General features: G+C 34.2%; 1 protein-coding gene across 1 annotated transcript in view; it reads right to left on the bottom strand.

Annotated features, from left to right (window-relative positions):
- Nucleotides 1-16,984, bottom strand: part of DNAJC1 (DnaJ heat shock protein family (Hsp40) member C1) — a 205,992-nt gene that overhangs the window by 81,798 nt on the left and 107,210 nt on the right. Inside the window, exon 8 of the mRNA XM_077896846.1 lies at nt 16,345-16,508. Within this exon, the coding sequence (XP_077752972.1) occupies nt 16,345-16,508 (164 nt within the window). The remainder of the gene's footprint in view (nt 1-16,344; nt 16,509-16,984) is intronic.

Genomic DNA, 16,984 nt, shown 5'->3' with positions numbered 1-16,984 from the left:
CATATTTATCTTCATTTGGTTTCTACTAATACAAAAACAAAAGAAAAATGAAACTGTAGATGAAAAAAAACTTTGAAAATTATAGCAGGATCTCAAGGCTAGAATAAAAGGTTTCTCAGTTTATAAAATATTTTAACATATATATTCTTATTTCTAAGGTGAAAAGGTAGATAACTTCACACTTTTTGTATGGTGTTAAGTAATAAGAAAATTAAAATCTAGATCAAGTAGGTAATAAACAGTGATGCTAAAACTAGAATTCAGTTCTCCCAACCTTAAAAATCCAGTATTTTTTCAAGTCCCTGTTTGGGCGCAAAAAAAAAAAAAAAAAAAAAATCCAGTATTTTGTCACCCACTCTCCTCATTATTATGCTTTCTCAGCAGAAGTCACCATGATAAGTTACTGTGGACACTTGATTAAGTTAAAAAATAACAAGAGCCTAATGTGTATACATTTCTATGGTCAGTTCAACCATAGAAACCATAGATAAAAATTCTAATAAGAATTTATAAGCTTTGAAACAAAGAAATCCAGGAAAGTAAATGCTGCATAATCACAAAGTTCTACATACAAAAACTCCAGTATGACCTCATTTTAATTAACTAAATATGCAGAGATACTGGGATTTCCCATTTGAATTTTGGTAGTGACACAATTCAACTCATAACATATGATAACACAAAAAGTTCAGGAAGAAGACAGATGACATGAAGGGTCAAAGATCATTTCACTGTCTGGGAACTGGCAAAAACAAAGTCATACAAGAGTTAAGATGCATTTGAATATTCTAGATTAACCAGTTAGAGAAGAATAAAAGAGTATGTGGCTATACCAAGTTCATAGAGGGGAGAAATGGAGATTTAAAAATTAAGAAACTCAAAAGAAAGCAAGAGAGAAAAGAATGACAACCCCTTCTCCCCCATAAAACAAGGACAAACAGAAAGCAAACACTGAGATAATAAATTTAAATCACAAAATGTCAATAATAATATTAAATCTATTTATTTATTTATTTTTAAAATAATACTAAATTTAAATGCATTAAATGCTTGCCCAAGATTTCAAAAACTGTAACACTTAAGTCTTAAAAAAAAAGTGTATGCAAAAAGGAGGCAATAACAGAAAGATCTTTGGAAAATACCCACAACTAGGTAAACTAAACATGAGTTAAAAAAGAAATCAAAAGAGAAATAGAATACTTTGAACTGAATAAAAATGAAGCATGACATCAAAATTTGTGGGATACAGCTAAAATGTAATATAAAGATATAAAATTACATTTAAGTTAAGCAGTGTTCAGAGGAAATTTACAGCAATAACACAGAAAAGAAGAAGTTGTCAAATCAGCTTCCACGTTAAGAAACTAGAAAAATAGCAAAGTAAACCAAACTGAGAAGACGGGGAAAAAAAATCAGTGGAAGAGTAGAATTAATGAAATACGAAACCGAAAAACAACAAAGAAAATCAGTAAAACTGAAAGTTGATTTTTAAAGAAAAATCAGTAACATGCATGTCCTTATGGAGACCCTGGCCAGAGATAAAACAGAGAACACAAATGACCAGTATCAGAAACAAGAGAAGACACCACTACAGCTACTACAGATACTAAAATAATAAAGGAATATTACAAGCAACTTTATTCCAGTATACTCAAAAACTTAGAGGAAATGGTCAAATCCTTTCAAAGACACAAACTACTAGCTCACTTAAGAGAGATGAAATTCTACACAAATACTTGTAGGAACGAGAGGAGAAAAGAATAGTTCCCAGTGCATTCTATGTGGCTAATTTACCTGATATGAAAAGCAGAGACAAATACTAAAACAAAACAAAATTACAGACCAATAGCCCCCCAAAACAGACATAATTTTTAAAAATTTTCATACAAGGGGCACCTGGGTGGCTTAGTAGGTTATATTAATCTTGATGTCAGCTCAGGTCTTTATCTCGGGGTCATGAATTCAAGATCCAGAATGGACCCTACTTAAAAAACAAATTCTCCTACAAATCCACAATATATAAAAATGATAATACTTAATGACAAAGTGGGGTTTATCCCTGGAATTTAAGGCTGGTGTAACATTTTTTAAAAAAATTAGTAGAATTCACTGTTTTAACACAGAAAAGAGAAAGGCCATATTATTATTCTATTTAATAAAGAAAAAAAAATTTCTTACAAAATCTAACATTTGTTTACAATAAAAACTATTTAAAAACTAGAAATAAAAGGGACTTTCCTCATCTTGATAATGAGAACTTGTTAAAAAGCTAGAACTAGCATCATTCTTAAATACATAGATCTCTTCTCTCATCACTTAAAACTGAAGGTCTTAGCTAACCAAAAAGGCAACAAAAACAAATATTTAAAGCCTCAAAATTAGAAAGGAAGAAGTAAAACTGTATTTGCAGACAACATAATTATCTATGTAGAAAAGTAACAAGGAATGTACCAAAATAAATAAAGAAAGAAAAAGGTACTAAGACTAATAAGTGAAGTTAGCAAGTTTCAGGATAAAAAGGTCAATATAGAGACGCCTGGGTGGCTCAGCGGTTTAGCGCCTGCCTTTGGTCCAGGGCATGATCCTGGAGACCTGGGATCGAGTCCCACGTCAGGCTCCCTGCAGGCGGCCTGCTTGTCCCTCTGACTGTGTCTCTGCCTCTGTGTGTCTTTCATGAATGGATGAATAAAACCTTATTTTTAAAAAAAGGGCAGCCCCGGTGGCGCAGCGGTTTAGCGCCGCCTGCAGCCTGGGGTGTAATCCTGGAGATCCGGGATCGGGTCCCACGTCGGGCTCCTTGCATGGAGCCTGCTTCTCCCTCTGCCTGTGTCTCTGCCTGTGTCTCTGTCTCTCTGTGTCTCTCATGAGTAAATAAATAAAATCTTTAAAAAAAAAAAAAAAAAAAAAAAGGTCAATATACAGGGCAGCCCCAGTGGCTCAGCGGTTTAGCGCCACCTTCGGCCCAGGATGTGATCCTGGAGACCCGGGATGGAGTTCCATGTCGGGCTCCCTGCATGGAGCCTGCTTCTCCTTCTGCCTGTGTCTCTGCACACCCGCTGCCCCCTCTCTCTCTGTCTCTCATGCATAAATAAATTAAAAAAAAATATTTAAAAAAGGTCAATATACAAAAATCAATTGTATTTCTATATTCTCAGGCCATCAGATTTTGAAATTAAAGGCACCAATTTAGAAGAGTATCAATAATATTTGAGATACTGTTGGTATAAATATTGGTATTGTTGGTATGAAATACTTAGGTATAAATATTCTGAGAGAAATTAAGAGACACTTGAATAAAGTGAGAGATATACCATGTTCACAGATCAAAAGACTAAAGGTCCTAAGATGTCAATTCTCTCCAAATTGATCTACAGATTCAATGCAATTCCAATAAAAAGTTTAGATCTTTTTGGTATAAATTGACAACTTGATTCCACATTTTACAGAAATGTGAAGAAACTAGAATAGCCAATACAATCTTGAAAAAAAAGAACAAAGTTGGAGGATTTACAGTATTTGATCTCAAGACTTATTATATAGCTAAAGTAATCAAGACAACATTGTACTGATGTAAATACAGACATATAGATTAAATAACAGAACAGAGAGACCAGTAATAAACCAACACAACTGACTCAACAAAGGTACCATGGCAATCCAATGGGGGAAAAATAACATTTTAACAAATGATGCTAGCCATATGTAAAAAGCGTATGAAATGCAACCTTTACCCTATAGAATATAAAAAATTAACTTTTAAAAAGGATCACAGACTTAAATATAAATGCTACAACTATAAAACTCCTGGATGGAAACATTGGAGAAGCTCTTAGAGACTCTGGGTTTGACAAAGATTTCTAAATTAGTTCATAAAAGCAATTTAGTATAAAAGAAAAAACTGTATAAACTAAACATCTAAAAATGTTTTGCTTTTCAAAAGACACCATTTCTAAAATAAAAAGCAAATCATGAACCAACAGAAGATATCGGCAGAGCATATAGGACCCATCACATGTATCTAAAATATATAAAGAACTTCAAACTCAATAATATGACAAACATGGACAATAGATTTGAACAGACACTTTGCAAAAGAAGATATATGAATGGAAAATAAAGACATGAAAAGGTGCAGGGCATTATTAATCATTTACGAACTGCAAATTAAAATCACCATAAGACAAAAAGGCTAAAATGAAGAAGAATGATGACAGCAAGGTCTGGCTAGGATGTGGAACAACTGCAACTCTCACACATTTCTTGTGGGAATGTAAAATGAATAGCCACTCTGGAAAAGTTTGGCAGCTTCTTAAGTATTTAAATATACACCCATTTCATGTTCCAGTCATTCCACTATAAGGCATTTACCCAGGAGAAACATAAGTATATGGTCACACAAAGACTTATACATGATTCTTCACGGCAGGTTTGTTTGTTTGTTTATTTATTTCGAGTATGCACGTGTGTGGGGGGGGGGGCAGAAGGAGAAGAAGGAGAGAGAGAATCATAAGCAAGCTACATGCCTAATGCAGAGCTCAACATGGTACTTGATCTTACGAACTTGAGCCCAAATCAAGAGTCTGATGCTTAAGTGACTGAACCACCCAGGCACTCTACCACAGGTTTATTTACACTGACCATAAACTAGAAACAAATCAAATGTCCCTCAATTGGTAAACAGACTTAATTAAAAAAGACCCCAACTATATATAGTGTTATGTATACAATAAAATATTTAGCACTAAAAAGGAAAAACGATTGAAACATGAAGAAAGATGGTTAAATCTTAACATGCTTAGTGTAAGAAATCAGACAAAATAAAGTACATACTGCATGCTTCCATATAAATAATGTTGGATTATATGCAAACTAATCTATAGTAATAGAAAGCAGAGACAAGTTGCTAGGAGACAGATGTAGAGTTAAGATTATAAACAGGCATGAAGAAACCTTTAGGGGTGATAGATTTGTTAAATATCTTGATTCTGATGCTTTCACGGGTAAATATATCATAAAATGGATGAAATGGAAAATATGTGGTTTGTCATTTGCATATCAATAATAAAACTGTTAAAAAGGAGAGATAGAATGTAAAAAATTATTAACACAAAAGAAAATAGAATCGAGAAAAAAGAACTTAGAATATAAAGGACAAATGGAATACTAAAAATAACTCAAAAATCATAAAGTCAAGATTTGAGAAAGAAAAAGAACATAAACCAGGAAAGACATAAAAAACAAATAGTAAGATAGAAGATGTAAATTAAATGGGGTCAGTGATTTTATTAAATAAAAAATTGAATAAATACTTCAAAGAAATTTAGTACTGTGAGACTAGATTTTTTAAATTTCACAGTAATAGGATCATGGGGTACCTGGCTGGCTCAATCTGAAGAGCATGTGACTCTTGATCTTGGGGTCATGAGTTCAAGACTCATGTTGGACGTAGAGATTACTTAAATAAATAATTTTTGAAAATGGGGGGCAGGGCAGCCTGGGTGGCTCAGCGGTTTAAGCGCCTGTCTTTGGCCCAGGGCATGATCCTGGAGACCTGGGATCGAGTCCCGGATCGGGCTCCCTGCATGGAGCCTGCTTCTCCCTCTGCCTGTGTCTCTGTCTCTCTCTCTATCATGAATAAATAAATAAAACCTTTAAAAACAAAAAACAAACAAACAAAAAAAACGGGGGGCATATCTAATGTATAAGGAAACAAAAGTGTAACAGGATGAAAAAACTATGTACCTGGTAAACATAAAGCAGAAAAAAAGCTATAGCCATATTAACATGAGACAAAGAAAATTTAAAAATTAATAAAAGCATTACTAGAGATAGGTTGAAATACTTCATATGGTAAAGGTTTGATTTATCAAAAAGATATAATTATTCAAAATTCAAAGACAACAATAGGCTCAATATATATATAAAGTCAAATCTGAAAGAGCTCTAAGGAAAAATTGATAAATGCACAATCTCATTGGAAGATATGAGCATAACTCTCACTAAAATTGGTTAAACAAGCATAATAAAACCTAATAATAATCATCAAATGTTTTAAAAACAAATTAACAAACTTTAAGGGACATATATAAAATACTTATCCACAATTGCACAACTCTTTGAATACACGGAGTATTTGTAATAATTGACCATAGGGTAATCCATAAAGCAAGTCTCAACATATTTCAAAGGACTGAAATTGAGTATCTTTTCTTATCTCAAAACAATTAAGCAAGAAATTAATAAAATGATAACTAAAACATTTTCAAGTGTTTGTAAATTAAGAAATATAGTCCTAAAGAGTCCATGGTCAACAAAGCAATCACAACGAGAATTAGAAATATTTTTAACTGAATGATAAATGAAAATACAAAATGTTAAAATGTGTTACTTTGTAGCTAAAGCCATCATGAGGGGCATTTATAGCCTTTAATGCATATTTTACAAGATTGAAAATATGGTAACTCTTCATCTTTACAGGTTAGATAAGAATAACAAATTAGAGGAAATAAAATGAAAGAAATAATAAGAGTAATAATGATGCAGAAAATAGGCATACAATATATTAAAAAACTGCAAAAGATTCTTTTTAAAGACTAATAACAAAAATCTGAAAAGAATAATGAGAAAGACTGAGAGACCAAGAACACACAACTATCTAATAGTAGCAAAGAAAAGGAGATAATTATTATAGGCCCTACAGATGTGTGCTAATATTGTCATGAAGCTATTAAGTAAAATATAAATTATTTACAATGTAATGAAATTAAAAATCCAGTTCCTTAGTCACACTAGCAAAATTTCAAGTGCTCAAAAGCTACATACCATCCTGGACAGCACAGATATTGAACATATAATCACAAAGAGTTCAGTTGGACAGCACTGCTTTACACAGCAAATGAGTAAACAACTTTATAGTGACAAATTTTGTAAGTTAAACAAATAGACAAATTCTTGGAAAAAATACACCTTAAGCTGACACAAGAAATATAAAACCTAAATGAGTGTATAAGTATTAAAAAAGTTGGATCTCAAAAAGCATCCCTGCAAGAACCCCCAGGTAACTTTACCAGTGATTTCTTCTAAATACTTGTGGAAGAAATAATTCTAATCTTATGTAATTCTTCCAAGAAATAAAGAACAAAGGATAGTCTTTTAAGGAAATAAGTAGATTAGACATTGTAAAAGAAAAAGAACATTTGCCTAAATCTCATACCTAATATAAAAAAGTGGATCATATATATAATGTACACTGTAGCACTATAAAACTTTCAGAAGAAAACCCAAGAGAAACTCTGTAACCTATGGCATAGTAAAAAGTTTTCGAGCATGGCACTAAAGCACAATACATAAAAGAACCAAAGTAATAAATTGAGCTTTATCAAAATTAAACACTTTTGCTTTGCCAAAGATACTGTTAAGAAAATGAAAAGTTGTAGACTAGGAGAAAATATTTCCAACCCAACTTCTGATAAACGACATATATTAAGAACATATAAGGAACTTTCAAACTTTAAAAACAAAAAAACAGCCAACTGAATTAGAAAAAGAGGCAAAAGACAAAGATTTCATTCTAGGAGGATATACAGATAACAAATAAGTGAAAAGATATTCAACATAAACAATCATTAGGGAAACAAAATCATGATGAGGTATCACTATACACTTATAATAGCTAAAATAAAAAAAAATAGTGAGGACATCAAGTGCTGGTAAAGATGAAAAAAACAGCATCTCTCATATATTGCTGGGGGAAATGTAAAATGGTGCAACCACTCTGGAAAAGAGTTTGGTAGTTTCTCAAAATGTAAACTTAGAACTACCACATGACCCAGCAACTCCACTTCTAGGTACCCAAGAGAAACGTAGTTAAATATTTTAAATCCAAAAAAGCAGAGGGGATAGGAGTGATATAAGGAAGCATGAGAGTTATCTTTATGATCTGTATCTTGAATAGTTCTGTATCTTTATATATATAAATCTATATATGTGATAAACGGCATACAAGTATACTCAAACCACTGCACTAATGTCAATTTCCAAGTTTTGATATTAAACTGTGGGTATAGAAGATATAACCATTAGTGAAAAATGGATGAAAGGTAAATAACTGTTACTGTCTTTGCAACTTCCCATGAATCTGAAATTATTTCAAATAAAAAAAATTTAAAAAAGAAGAAGCATTTCATGTAAGTCCAGCATGACTGACATCAAACCTGGCAAAGATATAAGAAAATCACTCTTTCTTGTAGGAGAAGGCCAATCTCTCTCATAAACATAAGAACAAAAACCTAAAACAAAGTACTGTCAAATCAAAACAATTAAATGGATTCACTTCAGGAAAGTAAGGTAGTTTAATATTAGAAAATCAATCAATAGAAATCATCTCATTAACAAAATAAAGGAGAAAAAAAATCACATGATCACCTTAACACAGAAATATTGATAACACTCATTTTTAATGAATAAAAACTCTTAACAAAACTAGGAAGAGACCTTAGATTTCTAAAAAACTTAGAATGATGTCAATAAAAATAGCATAATAAGAAACTCCAAATACTATTTCTCCATAAAAGTAAGAAAAAAGTGGGCAAAAACTATGAGAATCAACTTTTTGTGAACTCTGGAAATTAGCCAAAGGCTTTCCAGGACCATTTCGGGAAAATCAACTGACTCTTTTTAAAAAATTAATTAATTAATTAATTTTAAATTTTTTTTTTAATTTTTATTTATTTATGATAGTCACATCAGAGAGAGAGAGAGAGGCAGAGACACAGGCAGAGGGAGAAGCAGGCAGGCTCCATGCACTGGGAGCCCGACGCGGGATTCGATCCCAGGTCTCCAGGATCGCGCCCTGGGCCAAAGGCAGGCGCTAAACCGCTGCGCCACCCAGGGATCCCTAATTAATTAATTTTAGAGAGAGAGAATGAGTGTGGGAAGGAGGGGAAGAGGAAGAGAAAGAGGAAGAGGAAGGGAGGGAGGGAGAGAGAGAGAGAGAGAGAGAGAATCTCAAGCAGACTCCCTGCTGAGTGTGGAGCCCAACGGGGGACTTGATCTCAGGACCCTGAGTCATTGACCTGAACTGAAATCAGGTTTAACCAACTGAGCCAACCGGGGTGCCCCCAAATGAGCTATTTCTTGATAAGAACAACAATCTTTCTATACAGAATTTAATGTAATGAACATAAAGATACTGGACTTGATAAAAGAGTGGACATACTCAGTGAGGACTTCAATAAAGTGATAAAAAATATTAAAAAAGAACCAGTCAGAGCTGAAGAATTCAATAACTGAAATTAAAAACTCACTAGAGATAATCAACGACAGATCAGAGGATGTAGGGGTCCCTGGGTGGCTCAGTTGGTAAAGCATTGAACTCTTGATTCTGGGTCAGGGTCATGAGATTAGCCTCAAGTAAGGCTCCACACTGGGCATGGAGCCGGCTTGAGAGTCTCTCTCCAAAAAAAAAAAAAAAAAAAAGAGAGTCTCTCCCTCACAAAAAAAAAAAAAAAAAAAAATCCCCCAAACAAAAACCAACTCGAAGATATAGAATGGTTCATTAATTTGGAAAAGAAGGTAATAGAAAGCAACCAAACTGAGCAGGAAAAAGAAAAAATAATAAAAAATAAGAATAGGTTAAGGGAATGCTTCAATATCATCAAGCAGAATAACACTCATAGGAACCTCAGGAGGAAAAGAGAAAGAAAAGAGGGCAGAGAACTTATTTAAAGAAATAATAGCTAAGGGCGCCTGGGTGGCTCAGTTGGTTAAGTGGCTACCTTTGGGTCAGGTCATGATTCCAGGATCCTGGGATCAAGCCCCATGTTGGGCACAGTGTGGAGTCTGCTTCCCCCTCTTCCTCTGCTCCTTCCCTCTACTTGTGTTCTCTCTCAAATAAGTAAATAAAATAAATTTTAAAAAAAGAAATAATATCTGAAAATTTCCCTAATCTGGGAAGGAAACAGATGTCTAGGTCTGGAAAGCACAAAGCCCACAGCAAGATGAACCCAAGGAGGCTCATACCAAGACATATTATGAAAATGGCAAAAAGTAATGTTAAAGAAGGAATTTTTTTATTTTAATTTTTAAAATAGGGTATTTTTGTTTTATTATTTTTTTAAAAATATTTTTTATTGGAGTTCGATTTGCCAACATATAACACCTAGTGCTCATCCTGTCAAGTGCTCCCCCTCAGTGCCTGTCACCCAGTCACCCCATACCCCCGCCCACCTTCCCTTCCACTACCCCTTGTTCATTTCCCAGAGTTAGGAGTCTCTCATGTTCTGTCACCCTCTCTGATATTCCCCATTAATTTTCTCTCCTTTCCCCTTTAATCCCTTTCACTATTTATATTCCCCAAATGAATGAAACCATATAATGTTTGTCCTTCTTCACTCAGCATAATACCCTCCAATTCTATCCACATTGAAGCAAATGGTGGGTATCTGTTGTTTCTAATGGCTGAGTAATATTCCATGGTATACATATACCACATCTTCTTTATCCATTCATCTTTCGATGGACACCAAGGCTCCTTCCACAGTTTGGCTGTTGTGGACATTGCTGCTAGAAACAATGGGGTGCAGGTGTCTCAGTTTTTCACTGCATCTGTATCTTTGGGGAAAATCCCCAGTAATTGCTGGGTCATAGGGTAGCTCTATTTTTAACTCTTTGAGGAACCTCCTCAGAGTTTTCCACAGTGGCTACACCAATTCACATTCCCACCAACAGTACAAGAGGGTTCCCCTTTCTCCACATCTTCTCCAACATTTGTTGTTTAAAGAGGGATTTTTAAAAATTTCTTCTTATTGGAGTTCAATTTGCCAACATATAGCATAACACCCAGTGCTCATCCCATCAGGGCCCCCTCAGTGCCCATCACCCAGTCACCCCAACGCCCCGCCCACCTCCTTTTCCACCTCCCCTTGTTTGTTTCCCAGAGTTAGGAGTCTCTCATGTTTTGTCATAAAGAGGAAATTTTTAAAGCAGTAAGAGAAAACAGTTACATACCATGTGCTTCCCACCAGCCCCCCGCCACCCTGCGCCGAAACAAACAAACAAACAAACAAACAAACACAACCCTATAAGTTTACCAGCTGATTTTTTTAGCAGAAACTTTTCAGGCCAGAAGAAAGTGGTATGATATATTCAGGTGCTGAAAAGAAAAAAGACCTACAACCAAGAATACTCTATCTTGTAAGGTTATCATTCACAACAGAAGGAGAGATAGTTTGCCAGACAAAAGTTTAAGTTCATCACCACTAAACCAGCCTTAAAAAAAATGTTAAAGAAATCTTTAAATGGAAAGAAATGGCCATAACTAGAAGAAGTTTATGAAAGGAAAAAATTTCACAGGTAAAAGCAAACATATAGTAAATATAATAGATCATTTTATAAAGCCAGTACAGAGGTTAAAATGCAAAAGTAGTAAAATTACCTATATCTACAAAAACTAATCAAGGGATACACAAAATAAAAAGATGTAAATAAAATATGACATCATATACATAAAATGTGGGAGTATAAAAATTTAGAACATGTATGAACTTAAGCCAATTAATTAATTAATTAATTAATTTTTAAAGATTTCATTTATTTATTCATGAGAGACAGAGAGAGAGCGAGAAGGAGGGGCAGAGACATAGGTAGAGGGAGAATCAGGCTCCCCATAGGGAGCCTGGTGTGGGACTCGATCCCAGGAATCCTGGGATCACAACTTAAGCCAAAGGCAGATGCTCGACTACTGAGCCACCCAGGTGCCCACCACCATCAATTTAATATACACTGCAATATATATAAGATACTATATATGAACCTGATAGTAACCAGAAATCTGTAAACTCATAAGAGATACACCAAAAATAAAGGAAGAGAATTAAAGTATAATGCTAAAGAAGGCCATCAAATTATAAGGAAGAGAGAAAGAAGGAAGCGAAAGACTACAAAAACAATCAGAAAACAATTAACAAAACAGCAATACATACTTATCAATAATTATTTTAAATGTAAATAGACTAAATGTTCCAATAAGAAGACCTAGGGTGACTATATGGATTAAAAAACAAGACTCAGCTAGATGCTGCCTATAAGAGACTCACTTCAGACTTAACAGACTGAAAGTGAAGGGACAGAAAAATATATACTATACAAATGGAAGTGAAGAAAAGCTGGGATAACAATGTTTATATCAGACAAAATAGTCTTTAAAACAAAGACTGCAGCAAGTGACACAGAAGGGCATTACATAAAGATAAAAGAATCAACCCAATGAGAGGTTATAGCCAATGTAAATATATATATGTACCACCCTAAATAGGAGCTTCTCTCATTTCTTTCATTCAACATAGTCCTGGAAGTCCCTGCTGCAGCAATCAGACAATATAAAGAAATAAAAGGCATCCAAATAGGTAATAAGTAAAACTCATTATTTGTGCATGACATGATACTATGTTTACATAACATATAACATTGTTTATCAATTATACTTCAATTAAAAAAAAGCACAGCAAACTGCAGCATGGACCACAGCTCCTCACTGCCTGTATGTACCCCCTATTACCCCCTATTCCACAGCTCCTCACTGCCTGTAAAAATAATAACTGATTTCTAATCCAGGTAGGAGCAGAGTGAGCTAATTTGCGAAGAATTACAATTATTTGTTCTAACCTGTCTGGTGGGGCTCCCTGGATTACTGGTTCAAAAAGCTTGTCTTTATTTTTCCTAAATCAAAGCTGGTCTAATTCTAAAGCTGCTTCCCTGGAGGCATTTGTTGAAACCTCTTACAAGCTAGTATATTAACTACTGCTGACTGAGGTGACAGAAAACAGTTGGGAAAACAACAGATTAATCAAAAAGCTTGGAAGGAAAGGCTGAGGAATGAGATGCTCTGACATTCCCGGGAATCTAGAACTCCATGTGCCATGTTCAGGGCTGTGAGATGCTCAGAAAAGACCTGAAAACAATAAAGGTTCTCACTAGCTGATGACCTTGAATATCTTTGGAAACAGAAGGTAAAGGGTAAGGCAGAGTTGTAAACTGCTTGGCTGAGTATGGAAGGCAATCTCCAATACATACACAGAAATCATGGCAAAGACTGGAAGAATTTTGGGCTCTAGGCATTTAAGGAAACTCTGTCCAATTACTAGCTGATCACTATGCTAATGAAACAGAATTCAGCAGCCACATATGACAAAAAAAAAAAAAAATACAGACTTCATAAAATTAGTTAAAAAAAAAAAAACACTAAACAAACAGCTACAATTAGACCAAATAACAACAAATCCTAGAAAGGAGAGAGAATCTGGTTTCCAAAGTTGCCAACTTATAATATTCATAGTATCTTCAATAGCAACAACAAAAATTACAAGGCCTGTAAAGAAAAAAAGGGAGTATGTGCCATACAAAGGAATAAAGAAATAGAAACCGTGCCTGAGGGAGACCAATGTACTTTCTAGATGATAGCTCTGAATCTATTTTAAATATGTTCAACAAACTAAGGAAAACAAAAGAAAAGAAAATGTTTACACAACGACGCATATGTGGATGTCCACAACATCTTTGTTTATCACAGCCAAAAAGGAAAATCAATCAAAATCAACCAGTATATTAGCTGTTGAGTGGGTAAACAGTATGTGATAGATCGATACAATGGAATATTATTCAACTATAAGAAGAAATGAAATACTGTTAAATGCTACAGCATGGATGAACCTTGAAAACATTGTATGAAGCCAAACACAAAAGAGCACATATTGCATGATTCTAATTACATGGAATGTCTACAAGAGGCAAAACCATAGGGACAGAACGTAGATCAGCGGTTGTCATGGAAGAGGAAAGCTGAGAATTGGAACTAACTGCTAACAGGGAGACGGTTATTTTACTTTTTTTGGTGTGATGAAAAAGTTCTCAAATTAGATACCAGTTATGGTTGCACAACATAGAAAAGAGACTAAGTAACCACTAAAGTGTATGCTTCACTTTTAAATGGTGAATTTTATGTGAAATATATCTCAAAAATTGTATAAAAAGCTGGCAACATACATCATATTTAATAATGAAATAAAATTTTAATAAATAATTTCAATGATGAAATAAAAGGTTTCAGTGATGGAATTTTTTTTTTTTTTAAGATTTTATTTATTTATTCATGACAGAGAGGCAGAGACACAGGCAGAGGGAGAAGCAGGCTCCATGCAGGGAGCCTGACATGGGACTCAATCCCAGGTCTCCAGGATCACACCCTGGGCCAAAGGCAGTGCTAAAACGCTGAGCCACCCAGGCTGCCCTAGTGATGGAAGTTTTTTATTTTGGAAATTGTTATCATCACTTTTATTCTATATGTATTAGAGATTCTAAATAGCACAAAAGAAAAAAAATGTATAACCTATAAATAGAAAACACGAAAAGTTGCATCACATTATTATAATTTTTTAAAAATGTAAATGAATGGATTTATTAATGGTTTTTAGGATCAATCCTGTCTGGATGTCAATTCTTCCAAAATTAATGTATATATATTCAATATACTCCAAGTTGAGTATTTCAGCTGAATAATCTGTGGAAAATGACAAGCTACTTTAAAAATTTGTATGAAAACACAAATTGGCAACCTTATAGAAGGGAAACTGAGCTGGAAAATTATTGCACCAGGTACTTATTATAAAGTTACAGTAATTAGTACTATATGGTATTGGCATAAGATGCACAAGTAGATTAACAGAACAAAGTAGAAAGCCTGAAAACAGTTATAAACACACAGTTATAAACACTTGTTTTGTGATAAAGACAGTATTTGTAGAGCTGCAGGAAGCAGTATTTTTATTAAGTGAGTCAACTGATTTGGAAAACTTTTGAAGAAAAATTACATTTAAACATTATTTCACCCCAAACACAAAAATAAATTCCAGGAGATTATTGATCTAAATGTGAGAAACAGAACATGAGGTTTGTAGTATTATCTTTATGACTTTGAGGTAGGAAAAGATTTCTTAAACAAAACACCAAATATGGGAAAGGAAAGGAAAAGTATGATTGAAATTAGTAACTCTGGTCATCAATAGATACCATTAAGCGAGTGAAAGGGCAAGCCAGAATGGGATAAAATATGTGAAGATCTGTTTATGAAATATATAAAGAACTCTTTACAAATCAATATGAGAAAACATGAGCAACTCAATAAAAAAAGACTTGAAAAGATACTTCACATAGGAGAATATCAGTGTCCAATAAATGTAAGCAAAGGTGTTCATTCAATCTTATTGATCAAAGAATATGCAAATTAATTCATAATTAGATATCACTTTATACCTACCAGAATGGTTAAAATATAAAAGACTTGACCAAGTGTTGGCAAGAATGTAGAGTTACTGGAATTTTCATATCCTGCTGCTGAAGTATAAATTGATAACAACATTTAAAAAAACTGTTTACAAGTAAAGTTGAGCAATGACCTGCAACTTAACTCCCAAAATAGAAATTTACACATATGTATACTAAAAGTATAATAATGTTCACAGGAAAATTATTTATGGTAGCCAAAAACTGGAAAAAATACAAACTTTTAACAAAAAATTCTGCTATATTTCTAAATGAACTAGTACATATTAATGAAAATGAACAACCTACTGCTATACACAATAATGGAAAAATCTTACAAATACAATGCCAAATGGAGGGAAGGAGATGCAAAAGAGTACACATGGAATGTGTTATGGACTGAATGTTTGTGTTCCCCCCAAATCATGTTGAAATCCTAACCCCCAATGTGATGATATTAGGAGGTAGGGCCTTTGGAAGATGATTAGGTCATGAGGGTGGAGCCCTCATGAATGGGATTAGTGCCCTTATAAAAGAGACCCCAGAGAGCTCTCTCACCTCTTCTGCCATGTGAGGACACAGCGAGAAGACTGCTGTCTATGAATTAGGAAGAGTGCCCTCACCAGACACCGAATCTGCCGGCGTCTTGATCTTGGACTTCCCAGTCTTCAGAACTGTGAGAAATAAATGTTTGTTGTTTAAGCCACCCAGTCTATTATATTTTTGTTCTAGCAGCCTGAATGGACTAAAACAGGAGATTCCATTTAGAAACTTCAAACAGCAGGTAAAACTAATCTATGATGTTAGAAGTTAGGATATTTTTATCTTTGTGGAAGGAAAGGAAGGTAGAAACCAGGAAGAAGAATGAGGGAGGCTTCTGGACAATGGCAATGTTCTACATATCTTCTTGATCTTGGCAACAGTTAACTTGGTTCACCTTGTGACAATTCACTGAGCTGTATATTTTTACATTTTATGTCCTTTTCTGTATTTTACTTAAGTAAAAGAGATTTTTAAAAGTTTATTTACCTGTTTTTTCTGTGTTTTGTTTCTGTTTTCCAGCCAATCATCCATTTGTTCCTCAATTTCTTCTATAGAAGTTCCATGATCATAAGATTGAATATATGCACTTTCTAAAGGCGTATATACAGGAAATTCAGGTTTTGGTTTTTTTACTTTAACTTTCTTCTGTTCTAAAAAAATGTTTAAGAGAATTATTGGGATTTCTTAAGACTAGAAAAAGAATTTTTAACATTTTATTCATACACTGTATCTAGAAAAAAACATAAATATTGTTCTTTCATCAAAACAATTTTTTTTATATAAGTATTTTTTTTTTAATTTATTTATTCAGAGAGAGAGAGAGAGACTGAGAGGCAGAGACACAGGCAGAGGGAGAAGCGGGCTCCATGCAGGGAGCCCGACACGGGACTTGATCCTGGGTCTCCAGGATCAGACCCCGGACTGCAGGCAGCACTAAACCGCTGCGCCACCGGCGGTGCCCCAAAACAGAATTATATACAATGGGATATAACTCAGTCATAAAATGGAATGAAATCTTGCCACTTGCAACAATATGGATGGACCTCAAGGGCATCATGCTACATGAAATAAGTCAGAGAAAGACAAATATGTGATCTCTCTCATATGGGGAACCTTAACAAAGCCA

The sequence above is a fragment of the Canis aureus genome, chromosome 5, assembly GCF_053574225.1.
Source record: "Canis aureus isolate CA01 chromosome 5, VMU_Caureus_v.1.0, whole genome shotgun sequence".
NCBI lineage: Eukaryota > Metazoa > Chordata > Mammalia > Carnivora > Canidae > Canis > Canis aureus.
Note: the sequence above shows the minus strand (reverse complement) of the source record. Positions and strands in the feature narration are given on the sequence as shown.